The sequence below is a fragment of the Eriocheir sinensis genome, chromosome 20 (genome assembly GCF_024679095.1).
Source record: "Eriocheir sinensis breed Jianghai 21 chromosome 20, ASM2467909v1, whole genome shotgun sequence".
Lineage (NCBI taxonomy): Eukaryota > Metazoa > Arthropoda > Malacostraca > Decapoda > Varunidae > Eriocheir > Eriocheir sinensis.
Genome location: NC_066528.1, coordinates 17,351,173 through 17,375,469, shown reverse-complemented (window position 1 = coordinate 17,375,469; position 24,297 = coordinate 17,351,173). Strand labels below are relative to the sequence as shown.

General features: G+C 44.0%; 1 protein-coding gene across 5 annotated transcripts in view; it reads right to left on the bottom strand.

The window, feature by feature from the left end:
* Positions 1-20,777, bottom strand: part of LOC127001294 (uncharacterized) — a 44,122-nt gene extending 23,345 nt beyond the window's left edge. For 2 of the 5 annotated variants that reach the window (XR_007755000.1, XM_050865689.1), the window contains exons 1-10: positions 20,631-20,777; positions 17,985-18,157; positions 16,313-16,511; positions 14,214-14,335; positions 13,045-13,235; positions 10,806-10,913; positions 8,977-9,118; positions 8,044-8,215; positions 6,754-7,082; positions 1,128-1,228 (exon numbers count right to left, since the gene is read on the bottom strand). Coding sequence is in view for 4 of the 5 variants with exons in the window: in XM_050865689.1 (XP_050721646.1) it covers positions 1,128-1,228; positions 6,754-7,082; positions 8,044-8,215; positions 8,977-9,118; positions 10,806-10,913; positions 13,045-13,235; positions 14,214-14,335; positions 16,313-16,511; positions 17,985-18,142 (1,522 nt within the window). In the remaining variant the exon portion in view is untranslated. Of the gene's footprint in view, positions 1-57; positions 209-1,127; positions 1,229-6,753; positions 7,083-7,548; positions 7,618-7,872; positions 7,938-8,043; positions 8,216-8,976; positions 9,119-10,805; positions 10,914-13,044; positions 13,236-14,213; positions 14,336-16,312; positions 16,512-17,984; positions 18,158-20,630 lie in introns of those variants that run through there. The other 3 variants (XM_050865692.1, XM_050865690.1, XM_050865693.1) reach the window with 3 other exon arrangements.
* Positions 20,778-24,297: the final 3,520 nt, after the last annotated feature.

Genomic DNA, 24,297 nt, shown 5'->3' with positions numbered 1-24,297 from the left:
CTACTATATAAACTTGATACAGTATATATGGCAAGGGTAAAACACCAGTCAGCCCACCTCGCCTGAAGATAAGGAGACAAACACTGACAGCATCCTGAAAACAAGTGTGTAGGTCCAGTATTTCCTGCATGAAGTGGATGGCCCAAGGGTTCTGCCTCCATAGCTCTTCCGTAGAGATGGACTTCTTGCTCAGAGCCACCCTGCGCACCTGTCAGATTGGACCCCAGACATTACACTGAGCCCTTGTTTACTTTAGTGATCGTTTACCTCAGTGATAGTAAAGAGGTTGGGAGCTAAGTACTTGTAAGGCTGTCTCTTCCCTGTGCATCTCTCTCAAGGTTGTCTAATCTGTTCTGAATGGTGTTGACGCAAGGGTTGTGGACGACACTTTGGGTAGTTTATTCCATTTGTTTATTACTTAGTTTATGTTAGTTACTGTACTTGGATTATGACTTAAAAGCAGCAGTGTACAAGCTCTGACTTACGACCACATTCTCAAATATTTCAGGCTCTCACACACATTTGACGAGGCTTTCATAGAGGTTTTTGTAGTGTTTCAGTTGGAATATCCATGTAAATCTAAGTTAAACCCTTGTGCCGCTAACCTCCACAATGACTTAGGTCCATAATCTCAAACATATCTGGGCTCACACACACACATTTGACAAGGCTTTCGTAGAGGTCGTTGTGGTTCTCCAGTTAGAATATCTATGAAAATCAACGTAAAACCATTGTGCTGCTAACCTCCACAATGGCTTCAGTCAATATTCTCACACACACACGATTTACAAGGCTTTCATCAAGGTACCCAATTGTGGTGTTTGAGTTAGAATATCTACGTAAATCAAAGTATGACCCTTGTGCCGCTAACCTCCACAATAACTTGGGCCAATATACACACACACACACACACACACATTTTACAAGGTTTTCGTCGAGGTACCCAATTGTGGCGTTTTAATTGAAATATGTAAGTAAATCAACGTAAAACTCTTGTATCACTCACCTCCACAATGACAGACCGATAATCTCAAACACACACATATTACAAGGCTTTCATCGAGGTTCTTGTGGCGTTTAAGTTACAATATCTACGTAAATCGACATACAACCCTTGTGCTGCTCACCTCCGCAATGAGCTGGTCGATGGACTCCTTGGTGCGGGCCGAGGCTTGCAGGAAAACACTCATTAGCTGGTCCAGGTCCATCTTGCCTCACCATCTCAGGTCTGCAGAGTAATTCAGGCGAGGTGGTTAACTCCTAAATTGTGGTAAAATTGTAAGTAGGACCTGAATTTTTGTGGCATTAAACTTTAACATCGAAAGGAGAGGTTGAAGAGATAGAAAGGAGTTTAACGTTGGAAGGACAGGTAGAGGTAGAGATAGAGAGGAGAGCAACTGACTGAAGGCCTTGAGATATTGTGTGGTGGAGGACAAAAGAAGGAAGATCACAGAGGAGAAAATAGATGATTGTCAAATGTGAGATACTCATTGCCCGTACAACCCCATAAGGGAAAATACAGACATTAAACAAGAACAACAACCTCGGGGAAAATACCCACCCACATAGAGACATATAGAGCCACATAGAAAAGGTCCTGGGAGTCTTAAGAACGCCTAACCTCAAGCCCTCAGCACAGGTATTGGATAAAGTTGTTCCCTCAAGCCCTCAAGAGCCTCATTGCCCGTACAACCCCATAAGGGAATATACAGAGACATTAAACAAGAATAACCTCATGGGAAACACACACACACACACACACACACACACACACACAGGACAGAGCCACATAGAGGTCCTGGGAGTCTTGATAACGCCTAACCTCAAGCTCTCAGCATAGGTATTGGATATAGTTGTTTCCTCAGGCCTTTAAGTAGTTAGTTTAGATAGTTAAGCCTTTAGATTAGTCTCTCTGCCCTTGAAACACCCTACAACAGGTACCATGCAGTGCTATACAGCCTGAAACTCCATCAATGGCAGACGGTCAACAATCCTTTAGGGTCAGGTAGGGGATCATTCACAAAAGGGTAGCCTATACTAATTTAAGGTCATCACTCATTCCTAGGTACTAAAAGAGATATCATGCGTAGTTTCCGAAAATTTATTAGTTTATATAAGAACGACCAACACTACAGGCTACAAGGAAGTGTTGCATTGGGTATTTAGGGTTAAGAAGAACTGTGGGTAGGGCGGGAAAGCTGACAAATCGTATATAACCTGACCTGCTCTGACCTGATCTGACCTCATACTATTTGGACTTGAACTGTGGAACCGCCTTTTTGTGTTCACCATCACGAGGTCAACATTGGGTAGGGCAGGAAGGCTGTCAAGTCGTATATAACCTGACCTGACCTGACCTGACCTCATACTATTTAGATTTGAACTGTGAAACTGCCCTCTTGTGTTCACCATCACGAGGTCAACATTGGGTAGGGCGGGAAGGCTGTCAAGTCGTATATAACCTGACCTGACCTGACCTCATACTATTTAGATTTGAACTGTGAAACTGCCCTATTGTGTTCACCATCACGAGGTCAACATTGGGTAGGGGGAGGAAGGCTGTCAAATCGTATATAACCTGACCTGACCTGACCTGACCTCATACTATTTAGACTTGAACTGTGAATATGCCCTCTTGTGTTCACCATCACGAGGTCAACATTGGAAAGGGCGGGAAGGCTCTATAGCACCTCGTATACAACATGACCTGACCTGACCTGACCTCATACTATTTAGACTTGAACTGTGAAAATGCCCTCTTGTGTTCACTATCACGAGGTCAACATTGGGAAGGGCGGGAAGGCTCAATAGCACCTCGTATACAACATGACCTGACCTGACCTGACCTCACACTCTTAGACGAACTGTGGAACTGCCCTCTTGTGTTCACCATCACGAGGTCAACACTGGAAAGGTCGAGAAGGGTCAAGCACATCGTATATATCATGACCTGACCCGATCTGACCTGTCCTGACCTGACTTGACCTCACACTATTAGACGAACTGTGGAACTGCCCTCTTGTGTCCACTATCACGAGGTCAACACTGGGAAGGGCGGGAAGGCTCAAGCACCTCGTATACATGACCTGACCTGACCTGACCTGACCTGACCTCACACTATTAGACGAACTGTGGAACTGCCCTCTTGTGTTCACCATCACGAGGTCAACACTGGGAAGGTCAGGAAGGCTCAATAGCACCTCGTATACAACATGACCTGACCTGATCTGACCTGTCCTGACCTGACCTGACCTCACACTATTTAGACGAACTGTGGAACTGCCCTCTTTGTGTCCACCATCACGAGGTCAACACTGGGAAGGGCGGGAAGGCTCACGCACCTCGTATACAACATGACCTGACCTCCTACCTCACCGTGACCTCCCTTTCTTAATCAACAACTTACCTCTGCAGTCTTAAGGGTTCTGGGATGACCTCGAGACCCCCATGTTTTCTTCTTCTTCGGTGTTCTAAAGGGCGATACGATAATTTTCTAGTGTTCCTGGAGTCTTTAGTTAGATATTCCTGAGCTGGCTGGAGTTATGGGTGGCTGGGTGGTTAATTAGAGGCTTAAATAACGATTGTTTCCCCTGCACATTGGCGCCATGTGTGTCTCCATCACCGTCCAGCGCGAGATCAAGTTCAAGTTCAAGTCAACATTGCCAGACGGTCTTATATTTGGCGATTTTCAACCCTCAAACTGTCTCCTCCACCCCTTTAACTGGTTTTATAAAGAGTTATCGTTAAAATGGTCAATTATTGGTGTTTCTTGGCAATAGTTTTGGGTCAGAAACCGATAAAAACGATGCTCTGAGAGATGGTTCAAGTTTTGGTCGGGATTCGGGAAGCTTATTAGCCTTTCCAACGGCGCTTATCTTGTTTCTCTTATTTCAATCGGTCAAGTTCCTCCATTAATGTTCCTTTTCACCCATATCTCATACACTATTTCCTTAACTTCTTTCATCCATTCTTCTCTAAAAGATCGCTCTGCTGCACACCAAGCATATGCACTTACCTGGTTAACTCAAGCTATCCCATGTGCACAAGTTTATATATATTTTTTTTTATAGGCAATATGAGGTATACGAAATAGGGATAGAAAGGGGAGCTGAGATCTGTAGGTACGCCAGTCTGGGGTTTGTATATAACACATTACAGAGACATATGTAAGCTCTTTAATCACTTCATTAGTTTACCATGAAATTCTCGGCTGAACTAAACTGAGGTGAAGGGTATATGTTTATCTACCAACTAATCTATATACCATCTTCATGCATAGGGCAGCTTGCAAGAACTACTTAACACATTGTGGAGACATATGTAAGCTCTTCAACCATTTCATTAGTTTACCATGAAATTCTCCGCTGAACTAAACTGAGGTAAAGAGCGTTTGTTTATCTACCAAAGATCTATATAGCATCTTCATACATAGGGCAGCTTGAAGCACTACTTAACACATTGTAGAGACATACATAACCTTCTTTAATCATTTCATTAGTTTACCATGAAATTCTCCGCTGAAATATAAACTGAATTGGAACGTGAATGTTTATCTACCGACTGACCAACTAACAAAGTACTAAAAATATAATGAATCTAAATACACATAATGACTTGCATAACCTTCCTAGCAAACTGCATTACTCTTCGAAAGATTCTGAAATATAAACTGAATTGGACTGTGAATGTTTATCTACCAACTGACAAACTAACAATGTAATAAAAATATAATGAATCTAAATACACATAATGACTTGCATGACCTTTCCAGCAAACTGCATTACTCTTACGAAAGATTCTGAAATAAACTGAATTGAGCCATACATATTTAGCAACCAAACGGCGTACTAAAAATATAATAAAATCAGAAACTATAAACGTTATAAATAAAACTAGATACACATACTGGCTTGCGTTACTTCATCTTAATAGAAAAGATGCATTTGGCACATCAGAGTTACATGGAATTCAGAAAGTTGGCCCCATGAACATTGACCCCTCGGCTGTGGATTTCCTACAAGACATCACCAAGCTACAGGAGTGGAACAAAAAGTGGCTGCTACAATTCAATGAGGAAAAATGTAAAGTCCAGCATCTTGGGAGGGGATATCCAGCACACCAATACCACATGGGGAACACTCCACTATCCACCACAGAGGCAGAGAAAGACCTGGGAGTGTATGTTACCAGGCAATACATGGGAAACACTCCACTATCCACCACAGAGGCAGAGAAAGACCTGGGAGTGTATGTTACCAGGCAATACATGGGAAACACTCCACTATCCACCACAGAGGCAGAGCAGAAAAGAGGAAAGGTGTATGTTGGCAGGCAACACATGAAACACCCACTATCCACCATATCCACCACAGAGGCAGAGAAAGACCTGGGAAACAACCACTATCCACTATCCACCACAGAGGCAGAGAAAGACCTGGGAGTGTATGTTACCAGGCAATACATGGGAAACACTCCACTATCCACCACAGAGGCAGAGAAAGACCTGGGAGTGTATGTTACCAGGCAATACATGGGAAACACTCCACTATCCACCACAGAGGCAGAGAAAGACCTGGGAGTGTATGTTATCATGACCGAGAAAGGCACGCTGCACTAAGGTCAAGTTCTCAAAAGGGCTGATAAAGCAGAAACAAGTATCAATACCTATGACTGTAAGTTCTAGGGGAGATGTAGAGCTTTTAGATTAACATATTGAACACAAGTTAGAGATGCATTTGGGGGTAGTGTTAAGACTAGTGAAAACTAAAATTTGTATTGACTGCTAATGCAAAACTAGCATATTGTTATGAAAATTAACATGTTCTGATTGCAAATATACGTCTTCTGCTCTCGTTATATTCAGCTAAATGAGGTAATTTTAAAATACAGTAAACCAATATCAGAGTAACTCAAGAATGATTATAAAGTCTCTACGGATAAGGGAAACATTTCTGAAAAAGCTGCCATTCCAAGTACCTAGGAATGTAAGAAATAGACAAGGTGAACGACTTCTTTGGCACACATCACACTGGGCAAGGCTCTGGTAACAGTATCTAGTGTATTGAGTTGTAACATATCTAGTGACTGATGGAATGACTAGAAGGTGACTTGTACAATATAGACCTACATACATTGGCTCTTCTTCACCCTACGAGAACCAGCAATGATATCTTAGTTAACCCGGTAGCTGCGGGGATCATGTTTCTTAATGGTCCCTCTAAGCGAGAAAATGAGAAAAAATCATCACTCACGCAAACCATTTCATAATATATATCAACGCATTTGTGATCAGTTTATGCATTATCTATTTTGGGGGGTTTATATCATGGCACAAATTTGGCCCGTCGCTGCAACACGGTGAAGCCACAAATTTGACCCGTTGCTGCTACACGGTAAACCCACAAATTTGGCCCGTCGCTGCTACCGGGTTAAACATGATACAAATTAATGCGTACCCTAACCAATAATGATATAAAAGAGCTGCAAAGGTAGAGGTAAACAGAGGAGGCCAGCTGGAAGACCAAAGAAGACCCTGAGATGGTGTGTGGAGGAGAATATATGATCAGAAGTGGGAGAGACTCACAGCCAGAAAGAAGAAGAAATAAGAAGAAGAAACAGAAGAAGTAGATGATGAAAGAGAACACAAAGAAGATGAAGAAGAAGAACAAGGAGAAAACGATGAAGAAAGGAAAAAAAGCAGAAATCGAAAAAAATAAAGAAAATTAAAGGAGAAAATTAAGACCCCTAACTTACACATGATACATATTGAGACGCTCCTTCTCCTTATTGGGGGCGGTGAGGTTGTTTGTGGCTCTTGGTGTGCTGGGGTCCGTCAGTGCCACAAGCGACTCCACCCGGCCTGCCATCCTTGCTAGCGTGTCCATGGCGGTGGACGTAAGCGACGACTGGCCGGGAGGAAGCTGAACCAAGCCTGCCTGGGCCGAGAGAAGCGAGAGGCATTGCTGGACGGTTATGAGCTGCTCCGAGAGGCCCCGTGACTGATGGTAACACTGGTAAAGGCGTCCCCGAGCCTCCACCACCCACCCCTCGGCCACGCTGCGTAGGTCTCTCTCCTGGCTCTCCTGCGGGGTGGATAAAGGTTAGGTGTGAGACGGAAAGAGACAGGCAAAAAACGGGAAGCAGAATAAACAAAAAAAGACAGGAAAGGAGGACAGAAAAGAAAACTGAGAGGAAAAGGGAGGCAGAAAAGATAGTAAAAGAATAGACAGAAAAAGGGAAACAGAAAAAAGATGAAAAGGCAGAAAAGGGCAGGATAAAAGAGACAGAAAAAGGGCAAAATATGGGAGACAGGAGACAAAAACAGACAGAAAAGGGCAGACAGAAAAAAAAATGACAAAAAGAAGCAGAATTATAAGACAGATAACAGACAGACAAAAAAAAAACAGGAAAAGGGAAAACAAAAAAAAACAAAAAAACGCAACACAAAGCTTAAGTATGATTCAAAGCCCAGTCTGCAAATCCATAGCTAGGCACACTAACCACTACATCACGAAGCCACTAAGGAGAGACAAGACCCAGGGCGCTCACCATGGCCTTGGCTTGCTCTAGGGCCTTCAGGGCATGAGTCAGCTTCACGCCCAGCTCCTGCATCTCCACCTATTAAGTATGATTCAAAACCCAGTCCACAAATCCCTAGCTAGGCACACTAACCACTACATCACGAAGCCACTAAGGAGAGACAAGACCCAGGGCACTCACCATGGCCTTCAGGGCATGAGTAAGCTTCACGCCCAGCTCCTGCATCTCCACCTATTAAGTATGATTCAAAACCCAGTCCACAAATCCCTAGCTAGGCACACTAACCACTACCTCACGAAGCCACTAGAGAGGGACAAGACCCAGGGCACTCACCATGGCCTTGGCTTGCTCCAGGGCCTTCAGGGCATGAGTAAGCTTCACGCCCAGCTCCTGCATCTCCACCTATTAAGTATGATTCAAAACCCAGTCCGCAAATCCCTAGCTAGGCACACTAACCACTACCTCACGAAGCCACTAAGGAGAGACAAGACCCAGGGCACTCACCATGGCCTTGGCTTGCTCCAGGGCCTTCAGGGCATGAGTAAGCTTCACGCCCAGCTCCTGCATCTCCACCTCCAGCTTATCGGCATAGGCACCTTCGGGCGTGCTCCTCAGTGGGGCGTTGCTATGCCAGCGGGCGATGGCGGATGTCATCTTGCGGCGCGGACCAAGCTTCCTGTGGGGTTCGGGGGGGAGGGTCGGGGGGCTTGGTAAGTAACGCATCATCAAATAAGAACCGTCAGTGTCTCGGTGGCCTTGTGAGAATTAAGAACATGAGAACATAAGAACGCAGGAGTCTACAAGAGGCCGGTATCTTTTAGGAGCAGCAAGTAACGGGCTTTTTTTTTTTTGTTATTGTTTCCTTTTTCTGTGTGCCCTTGAGCTGTCTCCTCTGTTGTAAAAAAAAATAATCTAAACTTGCATCTACACTTGGGGTATAAAAACGGCTGTGATAAACTTCAATTGGCATGTATGTCCACTAAATAGACATCAATTGCATCTACTACTCATTTTACACCTTAATTTGTCATGCCCCGTCACAAAAAAGGGAGAAAAGAAAGAAAATGGGAGATGGAAAAGAAGACAAAAAAAGAAACGAAGAAAATGACAAAAAATGGACAAAAAAAGAAAGACAAAAAAGACAGAAATTAAGACAAAAAAAAGAAGTGAAGAAAATGACAAAAAAAGGACAAAAAAGACAAATGAAGACAAAAAAAAAGAAACAAAGAAAATGACAAAAAAATGGACAAAAATAATTAAGACAGAAAAACGAGAAAAAATTCAGAAAAAAAACAAGAAAATGACAAATAGGAAGAAAAAAAGAAAGACAAAAATTAAAACAAAAAAGACAAAAATAAAAATAAAATCCAGCATCACAAAGGTTAAGTACAATCCAAACACCGTTCACAGGGATACAAGACACAACGAAGGACTCACTGTATCCCGCACTCCTTCAGGTCCTGGTCGGTGAGGGTCAGAAACACCTGTAAATCCACGTCCTGCATACGGAACACAGCCAGGTAGGAGCTTAAGCCCACCTGGTCCAGCAGTGTCTCGAGGTCTGTGGGCTGGACGCTGGCTGAAATGTGATGCTTAGGTTCACTCCTTGGGACAGACTTGCAAGGGAAACAATGAGTGTGAATGGGTTTGTTATGGGTTGAGTGGTTAAGTTAAGGTTGAATGGTTAAGTTAAGGGTTCAATGGTTAAATGGTTAAGTTGTTTAGTGATTATGGAAGAAAATGTGATGTTTATATAGACTTCTTGAGACAGACTTGCAAGGAAAAACAATGAGTGTGTGAATGGTTAAGTTAAGGGTTGAATGGTTAAGTTAAGGGTTCAATGGTTCAATGGTTAAGTTGTTTAGTGATTATAGTAGCAAATGTAATGCTTAGGTTCATTCTACGGAACAGACCTGCAAGGGAAAACGTGTGTGAATGGGTTTGTTATGGGTTGAATGGTTAAGTTAAGGGTTCAATGGTTCAATGATTACGTTGTTTAGTGATTATGGAAGAAAATGTGATGTTTATGTTGACTTTTCTTGAGATAGACTTGCAAGGGAAAACAATGAGTGTGTGAATGGTTGCTATGAATGTACTGGTTAAGTCTTTTTATTTTTTACATCAAGGGAGGCAGCTCAGGGCCATAAACAAAATCAGGGCCATAAACAAAATCAGGGCCATAAACAAAATCAGGGCCATAAACAAAATCAGGGCCATAAACAAAATCAGGGCCATAAACAAAATCAGGGCCATAAACAAAATCAGGGCCATAAACAAAATCAGGGCCATAAACAAAAACAGCAACAAATATAAAGCCTATCAGACGCTGCCCCAACAAAACCAAAAGGAACGACAGGACAGAAGAGAGGTCAGGTCAAATCCAGGTGGAGAGGTGTCTTGATACCCTCCCCTCGGAAAAGTTCAAGTCATAGGCAGGAGGAAACGAAGTACAGGGAAAGGAAGGCTGTTACATAGTTTACCAGTGGAAGGGATAATATAGTGAAGATGCTGGCTGACTCCTGCATAAGGGATTTGGACAGTATAGGGATGAGCAGGAGTAGAGAGTTGTGTGCAGCGTACTGATTATAGTAACAAATGTGAGGCTTACCTTCACTCCGCAGGACAGACTTGCAAGGAAAAAAAATGCATGTGAATAGTTGTTAATTTCTTCTTTTTTTTTCTTTCTTTTTTTACGTGTTTGCCTATAGAGCTAGTAGGCTTTCTTCAGGAGCAGGCAATTTTTATAGTGGCGCCATTTAAGCTTATGAGGTGAATGGTTGAGTAGTTTGTTTACTGATGATGATAGCGAGGGTGACTGTTATGTTTCAGATAGTACAATTCGCTATGTTTAAGATTTATTCATTTATTTATTTATTTATTTTTTTTTACGTCTATGCCTCTAGCACCGGCAGGCTTGCTTGAGGGGCCTGGATGGTGTTTGGCCCCAGCCCGTCATGGCGCGGTCAAGTGTTTATAGTGGCGCCATCTTCTCTCGCCTCATGCTGCCTCCCGGAACTCCTTCTTGATTCACTTGGACGGTTTCCTCTAGAGTCCAGGTTGATGGGTGGTCTTCAGGACAGCATGTGGGTAGTTTTAAGCCACTCGGCAGTGACTGAAAAATCCCAGGTGGTAGCGTGGGGATTCGAACTCGCGTCATTCATCACGTCCAGCACGCTACCACTCAGCCACTGCCTACCCTTGATAATAATGGATGTTTATAATGTTGGTTATGTGAATTGTAACAAACGAAAAGATTAGTAAATTACCAGTGTCCAGGCATGGGGGTCCTCCTCCCCTACATTTGGGGCTCACTGTGTGGCCCAACTTGGCCTCCATGGCGGCCGGCCCGTCCTGCAGGCTGGGGCCGAGGGGACCTGAGGACAATAGGTAAGGTTTAAAATAAAGATGGAAAGTAGATAAAAATTTTGCTCTCCACCTTATCAGCATTCCTGTGACATTATTAATAACTTAAAACTCTAAACTGACTATAATCGATGGCATTTATCCTCTTTGACTGCATATCATTAACCCAGTAGCAGCGACGGGCCAAATTTGTGGCTTACCGTGTAGCAACGACGGGCCAAATTTATGGCTTACTGTGTAGCAGCAACGGGCCAAATTTGTGGCTTACCATGTAGCAGCAACGGGCCAAATTTGTGGCTTACTGTGTAGCAGCGACGGGCCAAATTTGTGGCTTACCGTGTAGCAGCGACGGGCCAAATTTGTGGCTTACCGTGTAGCAACGAAGGACCACATTTGTGGCTTACCGTGTAGCAACAAAGGGCCAAATTTGTGGCACGATATAACCCCAAAAAAAGACGATACATAGTCTGATCACAAATGCCTAAATCAATGTGGTTTATTATTGTGAAACGGTGCCAGAATAAATAGTAAGATGGTTCCAAAACGGGTCGTGGAACATAACCCGCTAGAATTAATGGGATGATAGGTTCGATATATATGCAAATTCACATTATGCGAGCTTTTTGCAGAACGTAACCCTCACATATGGTTCATGGTACAGAGGAAGGGTCACACTATCACCAGGGTCATAGAACTACTCCTGGAAATGCCCACAACACCCACGAAAGCCTTGTCAAATATGTGTTTCTTTAGGTTCATGGTACAGAGGAAGGGTCACACTATCACCAGGGTCATAGAACTACTCCTGGAAATGCCCACAACTCCTATGAAAGCCTTGTCAAATATGTGTTTCTTTAGGTTCATGGTACAGAGGAAGGGTCACACTATCACCAGGGTCATAGAACTACTCCTGGAAATGCCCACAACACAGCCTTGTCAAATATGTGTTTCTTTAGGTTCATGGTACAGAGGAAGGGTCACACTATCACCAGGGTCATAGAACTACTCCGGGAAATGCCCACAACACCCATGAAAGCATTGTCAAATATGTGTTTCTTTAGGTTCACGGTACAGAGGAAGGGTCACACTATCACCAGGGTCATAGAACTACTCCTGGAAATGCCCACAACACCCACGAAAGCCTTGTCAAATATGTGTTTCTTTAGGTTCATGGTACAGAGGAAGGTTCACACTATCACCAGGGTCATAGAACTACTCCTGGAAATGCCCACAACACCCACGAAACCCTTGTCAAATATGTGTTTCTTTAGGTTCATGGTACAGAGGAAGGGTCACACTATCACCAGGGTCATAGAACTACTTCTGGAAATGCCCACAACACCCACGAAAGCCTTGTCAAATATGTGTTTCTTTAGGTTCATGGTACTGAGGAAGGGTCACACTATCACCAGGGTCATAGAACTACTCCTGGCAATGCCCACAACTCCTATGAAAGCCTTGTCAAATATGTGTTTCTTTAGGTTCATGGTACAGAGGAAGGGTCACACTATCACCAGGGTCATAGAACTACTCCTGGAAATGCCCACAACACCCACGAAAGCCTTGTCAAATATGTGTTTCTTTAGGTTCATGGTACAGAGGAAGGGTCACACTATCACCAGGGTCATAGAACTACTCCTGGAAATGCCCACAACTCCTATGAAAGCCTTGTCAAATATGTGTTTCTACAGGTTCATGGTACAGAGGAAGGGTCACACTATCACCAGGGTCATAGAACTACTCCTGGAAATGCCCACAACTCCTATGAAAGCCTTGTCAAATATGTGTTTCTTTAGGTTCATGGTACAGAGGAAGGGTCACACTATCACCAGGGTCATAGAACTACTCCTGGAAATGCCCACAACACCCACGAAAGCCTTGTCAAATATGTGTTTCTTTAGGTTCATGGTACAGAGGAACGGTCACACTATCACCAGGGTCATAGAACTACTCCTGGAAATGCCCACAACTCCTACGAAAGCCTTGTCAAATATGCGTTTCTTTAGGTTCATGGTACAGAGGAAGGGTCACACTATCACCAGGGTCATAGAACTACTCCTGGAAATGCCCACAACTCCTACGAAAGCCTTGTCAACTTAGTGTTCTTGGGCGGTCTCATAATACGACCACTGGTTTATCTACCTTGTGCGGCCCAGTGTGTGATGGAGGCAGCAATGGCCGGGAACCCAGCGTCCTGAGCCACCCGTGCAGCAGTGTGGCCGCGGTGGTTGGTGAGGGTCGTACAAGCCCCGGCCTGAAGCAGCACTTCCACTATGCCAGCGTCACCCAGCCGAGCAGCGTGCATCAGCGGGGTCATGCCACTCTGCCGCTCGCTGGGAAGGAGATCTCATGAGGAACAAGTCTTCAGAAGGAGGGTGAACAAGTGTTACCAGATTCTCATACACAGAACATTGCATTTATTTATTTCAAGCCTGCATTCTTTTTTTTTTACAGCAGAGGAAAGAATTCAAGGGCAAAAAGAGGGAACCAATAATGAAAAAAGTTCGCTACTCACTGCTCCTACGAAAGAGTCGAGAGGAGTGGCTGAAAGATAGTTATTGGTCAAGAGGGGAAAATACAAGCAAAATACAATACTCTGGTAATGTGGGGTTGAATGAGAGGTTAGGAAGATTAAAAGAGAATATCCAATTAAAGTTACTGATAAAACTGTTAACTATGGAGGGTTTTTTATGCAATAGTTATGGGTCAAGCAATAGAAAATACAAGCAAAATACAATACTCTGGTAATGTGGGGTTGAATGAGAGATTAGGAAGATTAAAAGAGAATATCCAATTAAAGTTACTGCTAAAACCTTATTATTGAGGTTTTTTGCAATAGTTAAGGGTCAAGCAATAGAAAATACAAGCAAAATACAAAACTCTGGTAATGTGGGGTTGAACGAGAGGTTAGGAAGGTTAAAAGAGAATATCCAATTAAAGTTACTGATAAAACTGTTAACTATTGAGGGTTTTTATGCAATAGTTATGGATCAAGCAATAGAAAATACAAGCAAAATACAATACTCTAGTAATGTGGGGTTGAATGAGAGGTTAGGAAGATTAAAAGAGGGTATCCAATTAAAGTTACTGATAAAACCTTTAATTATTGAGGTTTTTTGCAAGTTATGGGTCAAGCAATAGAAAATACAAGCAAAATACAAAACTCTGGTAATGTGGGGTTGAACGAGAGGTTAGGAAGGTTAAAAGAGAATATCCAATTAAAGTTACCACTAAAACCTTAAAAAAAAAAAAAGACGGAACAAGGATGTGGCTGGGACAGAGGCGAGGGAAGGATGCAAGTACGGCCTCACCAAGTGTTAGCGTTGGCTCTGTGTCGTAGCAAGATGTGGACGGCTCCTGGCTGGCCCGCATTCACAGCATGGAAAAGGGCCGTCCACTCCCTGTTGTCTCGAGTCTCCAAGATACTTCCAGCCTGCAACACACAACAGTAGAACAAGAAATACTTCACTATTCTCATCAGTCGGGTTTTCCTATTTTTCGTTGAGGTTTACGAGCATGAAAGACACATAGGTCAGTATTGTAAGACTTCCGCTTCTCACATCAGCTATTTCTAAAGGTCAAAGAGGGGGTCAGTCGGGTTCTAATGAGTGTTTCTTCGGGTTCACGGTACAGAGGAAGGGTCAAACTACCACCAGGGTCATCAAACTACTCCTGGAAATGCCCACAACTACTACGAAAGCCTTGTCAAATGTGTGTTTCTTTAGGTTCACGGTACAGAGGAAGGGTCAAACTACCACCAAGGTCATAACACTACCCCTGGAAATGCCCACAACACCCACGAAAGCCTTGTCAAATGTGTGTTTCTTAGGCTCACGGTACAGAGGAAGGGTTAAACTACCACCAGGGTCATAACACTACTCCTGGAAATGCCCACAACACCCACGAAAGCCTTGTCAAATGTGTGTTTCTTAGGTTCACGGTACAGAGGAAGGGTTAAACTACCACCAGGGTCATCAAACTACTCCTGGAAATGCCCACAACACCCACGAAAGCCTTGTCAAATGTGTGTTTCTTAGGTTCACGGTACAAAGGAAGGGTCAAACTACAACCAAGGTCATAACACTACTCCTGGAAATGCCCACAACTCCTACGAAAGCCTTGTCAAATGTGTGTTTCTTAGGCTCACGGTACAGAGGAAGGGTTAAACTACCACCAGGGTCATAACACTACTCCTGGAGATGCCCACAACTCCTACGAAAGCCTTGTCAAATGTGTGTTTCTTAGGTTCACAGTACAGAGGAAGGGTTAAACTACCACCAGGGTCATAACACTACTCCTGGAAATGCCCACAACACCCACGAAAGCCTTGTCAAATGTGTGTTTCTTAGGTTCACGGTACAAAGGAAGGGTCAAACTACAACCAAGGTCATAACACTACTCCTGGAAATGCCCACAACATCCACAAAAGCCTTGTCAAATGTGTGTTTCTTAGGTTCACGGTACAGAGGAAGGGTTAAACTACCACCAGGGTCATAACACTACTCCTGGAAATGCCCACAACACCCACGAAAGCCTTGTCAAATGTGTGTTTCTTAGGCTCACGGTACAGAGGAAGGGTTAAACTACCACCAGGGTCATAACACTACTCCTGGAAATGCCCACAACTCCTACGAAAGCCTTGTCAAATGTGTGTTTCTTAGGCTCACGGTACAGAGGAAGGGTTAAACTACCACCAGGGTCATAACACTACTCCTGGAAATGCCCACAACTCCTATGAAAGCCTTGTCAAATGTGTGTTTCTTAGGTTCACGGTACAGAGGAAGGGTTAAACTACCACCAGGGTCATAACACTACTCCTGGAAATGCCCACAACAACGACAAAAGCCTTGTCAAATGTGTGTTAGTTTGGTTCACGGTACAGAGGAATGGGTAAACTACCACAAGCGACAAAACACTTCACCTGGAAATCCACACAACACCAACGAAAGCCTTGTCAAATGTGTGTTTCTTAGGCTCACGGTACAGAGGAAGGGTTAAACTACCACCAGGGTCATAACACTACTCCTGGAAATGCCCACAACTCCTACGAAAGCCTTGTCAAATGTGTGTTTCTTAGGCTCACGGTACAGAGGAAGGGTTAAACTACCACCAGGGTCATAACACTACTCCTGGAAATGCCCACAACTCCTATGAAAGCCTTGTCAAATGTGTGTTTCTTAGGTTCACGGTACAGAGGAAGGGTTAAACTACCACCAGGGTCATAACACTACTCCTGGAAATGCCCACAACACCCACGAAAGCCTTGTCAAATGTGTGTTTTTTGACTCCTACGAAGGGTCATAACACTACTCCTGGAAATGCCCACAACTCCTACGAAAGCCTTGTCAAATATGTGTGCTTGGGCGGGCGAAATGTCTTAAAATACGACACACAGCATCCCGACACACACCTTTATGAGCATTTCCACGGCTGTCTCGCTTCCACACACGGCCGCCAACATGAGGGCATTGCATCCCTGGTGGTTCCGCTGGTGCAAGGAGGCGCTATGACCCAGCAGCAGCCTCAGGGCATCGGTGTGACCATAGTAGGCGGCGTACATAAGCGCTGTCCATCCTCCGCTGTTCTTATGGTTACAGAAGTCTTTGTCTCTGTAGGATAAATTCAGGTTCAGAAAATAGGCAAAATGTGGTTCATGAAGAGTGGAACAAAGTGATTAGGTGTGTAGTTGAGGCAAACACTACTGGAACCTTTGATTAAATGGAGATTAGATGGATTTATGGACTGGAAGGGAATTTGGTGAGGAAGAAAAATGAGAGGAAGAATAATAACAAAAAAATGAAGAAGTGGAAGAAAAACAAGAAAAAGATAAAGAAGAGGAACAAGAAAATGATGAAGTAAAACACATAGAAGAAGGCATAGAAGACTAAGGTTAGTATTAAAAGACACTTTCGTTTCTCACATTAACAATCTCTAAAGGTTAAAGAGGGGGTCAGTCGGGTTCTAATGAGTGTTTCCTTAGGTTCACAGTACAGAGGAAGGGTCAAACTAACACCAGGGTCATAACACTACTCCTGGAAATGCCCACAACTCCTACGAAAGCCTTGTCAAATATGTGTTTCTTTAGGTTCATGGTACAGAGAAAGGGTCAAACTACCACCAGGGTCAGAAAACTACCCCTGGAAATGCCCACAACTCCTACGAAAGCCTTGTCAAATATGTGTTTCTTTAGGTTCATGGTACAGAGGAAGGGTCAAACTACCACCAGGGTCAGAAAGATACCCCTGGAAATGCCCACAACTCCTACGAAAGCCTTGTCAAATATGTGTTTCTTTAGGTTCATGGTACAGAGGAAGGGTCAAACTACCACCAGGGTCAGAAAGATACCCCTGGAAATGCCCACAACTCCTACGAAAGCCTTGTCAAATATGTGTTTCTTTAGGTTCATGGTACAGAGGAAGGGTCACACTACCACCAGGGTCATAAAGATACCCCTGGAAATGCCCACAACTCCTACGAAAGCCTTGTCAAATATGTGTTTCTTTAGGTTCATGGTACAGAGGAAGGGTCAAACTACCACCAGGGTCAGAAAGATACCCCTGGAAATGCCCACAACTCCTACGAAAGCCTTGTCAAATATGTGTTTCCTTAGGTTCATGGTACAGAGGAAGGGTCACACTACCACCAAGGTCATAACACTACCCCTGGAAATGCCCACAACTCCTACGAAAGCCTTGTCAAATATGTGTTTCTTTAGGTTCATGGTACAGAGGAAGGGTCACACTACCACCAGGGTCATAAAGATACCCCTGGAAATGCCCACAACTCCTACGAAAGCCTTGTCAAATATGTGTTTCTTTAGGTTCATGGTACAGAGGAAGGGTCAAACTACCACCAGGGTAAGAAAACTACCCCTGGAAATGCCCACAACTCCTACGAAAGCCCTGTCAAATATGTGTTTCTTTACGTTCATGGTACAGAGGAAGGGTCAAACTACCACCAAGGTCATAACACTACTCCTGGAAATGCCTACAACTCCTACGAAAGCCCTGTCAAATATGTGTTCTTGGGCGGCGAAATGTCTTATAATACGACACTAAGGACGCAAGGCTCTGAACACTTACTCAGCAATAATATTCTTCATCTGCTGGCAACACCCAATGGAGGCTGCGGTGAAGATGTCAAGCGTGAGGGGCTCCGGGCCATCCTCCCGCCCCAGCCACACGGACAGCGGCTTGTTGTAGAAACTCTGCTCGGTCCAGGTCTCCTCTAAGTCTGCCATCCTTAATGCTCACATCTGAAAGAATGGAGCTTTAACCCCTTGACTGCGGATTTCCTACAAGACATCACCAAGCTACAGGAATGGAACAAAAAGTGGCTGCTATAACTCAATGAAGAAAATTTAAAGTTCTGCACCTTGGGAGGGGATATCCAGCATACCAATATCACATGGGGAACACTCCACTATCCACCACAGAGGCAGAGAAAGACCTGGGAGTGTATGTTACCAGGCTACCAGTGAAGGGATATCCAGCATACCAATATCACATGGGAAACACTCCACTATCCACCACAGAGGCAGAGAAAGACCTGGGAGTGTATGTTACCAGGCTACCAGTGAAGGGATATCCAGCATACCAATATCACATGGGAAACACTCCACTATCCACCACAGAGGCAGAGAAAGACCTGGGAGTGTATGTTACCAGGCAATACCACATGGGAAACACTCCACTATCCACCACAGAGGCAGAGAAAGACCTGGGAGTGTATGTTACCAGGCAATACCACATGGGAAACACTCCACTATCCACCACAGAGGCAGAGAAAGACCTGGGAGTGTATGTTACCAGGCTACCAGTGAAGGGATATCCAGCATACCAATATCACATGGGAAACACTCCACTATCCACCACAGAGGCAGAGAAAGACCTGGGAGTGTATGTTACCAGGCTACCAGTGAAGGGATATCCAGCATACCAATATCACATGGGAAACACTCCACTATCCACCACAGAGGCAGAGAAAGACCTGGGAGTGTATGTTACCAGGCTACCAGTGAAGGGATATCCAGCATACCAATATCACATGGGAAACACTCCACTATCCACCACAGAGGCAGAGAAAGACCTGGGAGTGTATGTTACCAGGCTACCAGTGAAGGGATATCCAGCATACCAATACCACATGGGAAACACTCCACTATCCACCACAGAGGCAGAGAAAGACCTGGGAGTGTATGTTACCAGGCTACCAGTGAAGGCGAAATCCATGCCAATCACAGCGGACGGGTTGAATGATAATTTTTACTCTACAACTAATGCCTGCTATCTTCTACTCCTACTAGTAGAATGAGGCTGAAATGAGAGGGTCACATACCTTACAGACACTGATACACCCTAAGGAGGTACTCGGCAAATATTGTAATGTAAATAGAATGATAAGTGAGAATGAAGAGAGGAAGGAAGAAGAAGGGGAGGAAGAGGAGGAAGAAAAACAAGAAAAAAAGGAACAAAAAGTAGAAGGAAAAATATACCCCATTTATTATCTCATTTACCAATTAATCAAACAATGAGAATGACCAGCTACATTTTTATTAGCGTCATTTAGATTATTGAAGTGTAATTGTTACGAGGCCCAGAGAAACATATGTAATTTACGATAATTTCTTAACTTACCTGGATTTCTTACCTGGACGACCTTTCCCTATGAGCCATGCTAGAGTACACCGTCAGGCAAAGAACCGAAAGGATAGTTCAAGCTTCGTGGACCTAAAAACTACTTAAAATGGCCTATAATTACCTAAAAATTATCTAATCTTAACAAAAATGACTTTATAATTACCAAATAAGACCTAAAGATGACCAAATAAGACGTAAAATGAACTAGAAATAATAAAAAAATAATGATCTAAAGATGACCAAATATGACGTAAAATTATCAAAGTATGACCTGAAATGACGTAAAATTACCTAAAAATTATCTAATCTTAACAAAACTTACCTTATAATTACCAAATAAGACATAAAGGTGACCAAATAAGACGTAAAATTACCTAGAAATAATTATAAAAAAAACAATAATGATCTAAAGATGACCAAATATGACGTAAAATTATCTAAGGATGACCTGAAATGACCTAAAATTACCTAAAAATGATCTAATCTTAATAAACTTACCTTATAATTACCAAATAAGACCTAAAGATGACCAAATAAGACGTAAAATGACCTAGAAATAATATAAAAAAACAATAATGATCTAAAGATGACCAAATATAACGTAAAATTATCAAAGTATGACCTGAAATGACGTAAAATTACCTAAAAATTATCTAATCTTAACAAAACTTACCTTATAATTACCAAATAAGACTTAAAGATGACCATATGACGTAAAATGACCTAGAAATAATAATAAAAAAACAATAATGATCTAAAGATGACCAAATATAACATAAAATTATCAAAGTATGACCTGAAATGACATAAAATTACCTAAAAATTATCTAATCTTAATAAAACTTACCTTATAATTACCAAATAAGACCTAAAGATGACCAAATAAGACGTAAAATTACCTAGAAATAATAAAAAAAAACAATAATGATCTAAAGATGACCAAATATAACGTAAAATTATCAATGACCTGAAATGACCTAAATCATCACACCCGCTGGCTTGCACCTCTGAATATACTGTACAGCCATGGCACCCGGTCTCTCCTCTTCCTCAACTACTTATAACAAACAAAATACCATGTTAGCGTACCATTTGTTCCTATTTCATCCTTATTGTGTGCATGTTATCCGCGTGGGCGAGGCGTGGCGGTCAGCTGATGTTTGTTTACTAATTTTGATCTTGATGTTACAGGTGGTTTGAGATTTCTCGGGCGGGAGTTTTGCCTTTTTAACAGCACACCTTGGTCTCCTTCTTTTGACCTGTTCCGCCTTGTATCACTTCTTAGGTCCTCCTTCTCAACACTAGTATACTTCACACCATACACTTTGTTATTTCATAGTGCACACTTATATACTTCACTTGCTTTTCTATACCGTTTTGTTAGTTTCCATTATTACAATTTTCTTTTAATTCCATATTCATTGTACTGTTCTCTTTTTCCAACAACAAGCCAAGAAAGTTTTTGTGTATGGTATTAATTAACTTTACAGCTCTTCACGTACTGTCTGCATGGGTCTGTTTTCCTGTTTTCTTCCTTCTTTCTTCTTTAATCATCTCAAAGTTTTGTTGGTGTGTAGCGTTCATTTTGCTTCTTCAATATGGCTATTTTCCAATAAATATTGTTGTGCTGGAAGCTTCCCCCGGCGACCATAGACCTCTAGAAGGCTCCCGGAGAAACGAGCAAGGGGGCGGGGAGTGGCCAGGCGGGAAGTATTGCCAACTCGCATATATTTTTGCTACATGTTCTTGTATGATCTAAAATATACTATAACATCCTAGACTGTACTGTTCTGGATATATATAGGAGAAGAGGGCGAGAGAGGGCCAGTCCCAGTCACAGTAAGCTAGTGTTAAGTGAAGAGTCAAAGTGAAGTGTACCACTAGGGAAGAATATTAAACTACAGAAGCTGTGCGAAGTGTTTCCATATCTCCCTCCCACGGAGTCTCCTGACGGCGACACGGAACCCAAGTAACACGTCCGGCATAACACTGGTGTCAGGAGTGTAGCCATTTGTTTTTCGCCATGGAGACTCGTTCCCAAGCTGCCCAGAGGGACGACATGATGACTGAACTTTTGGAAGCCTTGAGACTACAGGGGGAGAAACAAGAAAGAGCACTCCAAGAACTCAAAGAACAACAAGAAAAAGCACACCAAGAACTCAAAGAACAACAAGAAAGAGCACAGCAACAACAAGAAGGAACACTCCAAGAACTCAAAGAACAACAAGAAAGAGCACAGCAACAACAAGAAAGAGCACAGCAACAACAAGAAGGAACACTCCAAGAACTCAAAGAACAACAAGAAAGAGCACAGCAACAACAAGAAAGAGCACAGCAACAACAAGAAGGAACACTCCAAGAACTCAAAGAACAACAAGAAAGAGCACAGCAACAACAAGAAGGAACACTCCAAGAACTCAAAGAACAACAAGAAAGAGCACAGCAACAACAAGAAAGAGCACAGCAACAACAAGAAAGAGCACAGCAACAACAAGAAGGAACACTCCAAGAACTCAAAGAACAACAAGAAAGAGCACAGCAACAACAAGAAAGAGCACAGCAACAACAAGAAAGAGCACAGCAACAACAAGAAGGAACACTCCAAGAACTCAAAGAACAGCTAGAAGATCGCTTCACGGGATTACAGCTACAGCTAAAAGCAGTACAAGATGGAAGTGAATCAGTGCGAAGAGAAATGACTGATGTGACCACGAACTTGGGACAACGCCTGATAGAAGTGGAGAAAGAACACAAATCTTCAACAAGAGATGGAGGTGGTACGGGAGACGACACACAAAGAAATACTAGAAGTGACAGAGTGAAGGCCCTTGAAGACTGCTTGGCTGGAAACGGACAGCCAGTGCCTGCAGGGGCTAGTTGTACCCAAGATGCTTCTCCTACGCAAGTCCGGGGTAGTTTGAGCCCTGTTTCGCCTGAGTTAATCCCCGCAAGAAGTTCCGCCAGCCCCATGGGTCTGCTGGGTTCGCCTGTTAGAAAGAAGCCTCAGGAGTTTGATGGCAAGGTCTCCTGGGAGGCTTACCGCGCTCAGTTTGAGCTGTTGACAGCTCGGAACGGATGGGATGACCAAGAGTGCGCGGTACAGCTGGCCACTAGCCTGAAAGGGGCGGCGCTGGAGGTCCTTGCTCAGCTCGACAATGCGACAAAGGGCAGCTACAGCGGGCTGGCACAGGCGCTGGAGCAATGATATGGGACCAAGCACCAGAACGAGCTCTTCAGGGTTAGGTTCAGAACCCGCAACAGGAGGCGCGGCGAGTCTCTTCAGGAACTCGCTCAGGACCTTGAGAGCATGGCGCACAAGGCATATCCAGGTGCCACCCCTGACCTGCTGACGGTTTTGCTGCGTGATCAATTCATCGATGCCCTGGACAGCCCTCAGCTGAAGATACAAGTGAACCAAGCTAAGCCAACATCAATGCAGGAAGCTCTGGCACGTGCCATGGAGTTTGAGTCCTTTGTTAGGTCTAGCTTGTCAGGCTTCAGGGACGACTCGACTTCTGGCTTTAGGGCACGAAAGGGCGCTGTCAGCGACACAGACAGGTTCCAAGGAAAGTGCTGGTACTGCGAGAAGATTGGGCACAAGGAGAACGAATGCTATAAGAGGAAGAAGGAATATGAAGGTGGCGCTAAGAAGAAGCCCAGGGAAGGACCCAAGTGCTGGACCTGTGGAGAAAAGGGGCACTGGAAGAATGAGTGTCGGAAAAATGTGCCCCCAACGAGGGACCACCACTCGGGAAACCAAGAAGGACTGGTTCACGGGGGCAACGACAGTCTGTCCTGTAGCCTACATGCCCCGAAAATATCAGTGTGCAGGAGAACCACCATGACGAGCTGCCAAGTGGAGGGCAAGGTTGACGGAGTGTTGTGGCCTGTGGTCGTCGACACAGGCTCGGAACGCACATTGGTGCGGCCTGACGTGGTGAGTCATCGTCGGCTTCCTAAGACGCCGCATCGACTGTGCGGAGTCACAGGACACTACGCAGAGCTCAGAGGCCCAGTGGACGTGAAGTTTGAGCTCGGAGGAAAGGAAGAGTTCCTCTCGGTGTACGTGGCCGACATGGATGACCCCTGCATCCTAGGTATGGATTATCTTGTCTCCCACAGGTGCGAGCTGGACTTCCGCGCTGAGCAGCTGACTGTAGGAGGAAGGAGGGTGCCACTGACGACTGTGAACAAGGAAGACCTGCCAGTGACGGTCAAGCGCACCACCATTATTCCTCCGAGGTCGGAGATGCTGTTACCCTGTCAAATTACGGGTGCCCCCCCGGCTAGCCTGTGTGTGGTAGAGAGTGGAAGTCGATGCCCGGTAGAAAACGGGGTGATTGTAGGCAGTACTTTGGTAGCACCAAATGTTATGCCGGACGTGTTACTTGGGTTCCGTGTCGCCGTCAGGAGACTCCGTGGGAGGGAGATATGGAAACACTTCGCACAGCTTCTGTAGTTTAATATTCTTCCTTAGTAGTACACTTCACTTTGACTCTTCACTTAACACTAGCTTACTGTGACTGGGACTGGCCCTCTCTCGCCCTCTTCTCCTATATATATCCAGAACAGTACAGTCTAGAATGTTACAGTATATTTTAAATCATACAAGAACATGTAGCAAAAATATATGCGAGTTGGCAACACTTCCCGCCTGGCGCCTGGCCGCTCCCCGCCCCCTTGCTCGTTTCTCCGGGAGCCTTCTAGAGGCCTATGGTCGCCGGGGGAAGCTTCCAGCACAACAATATTCTCCAAT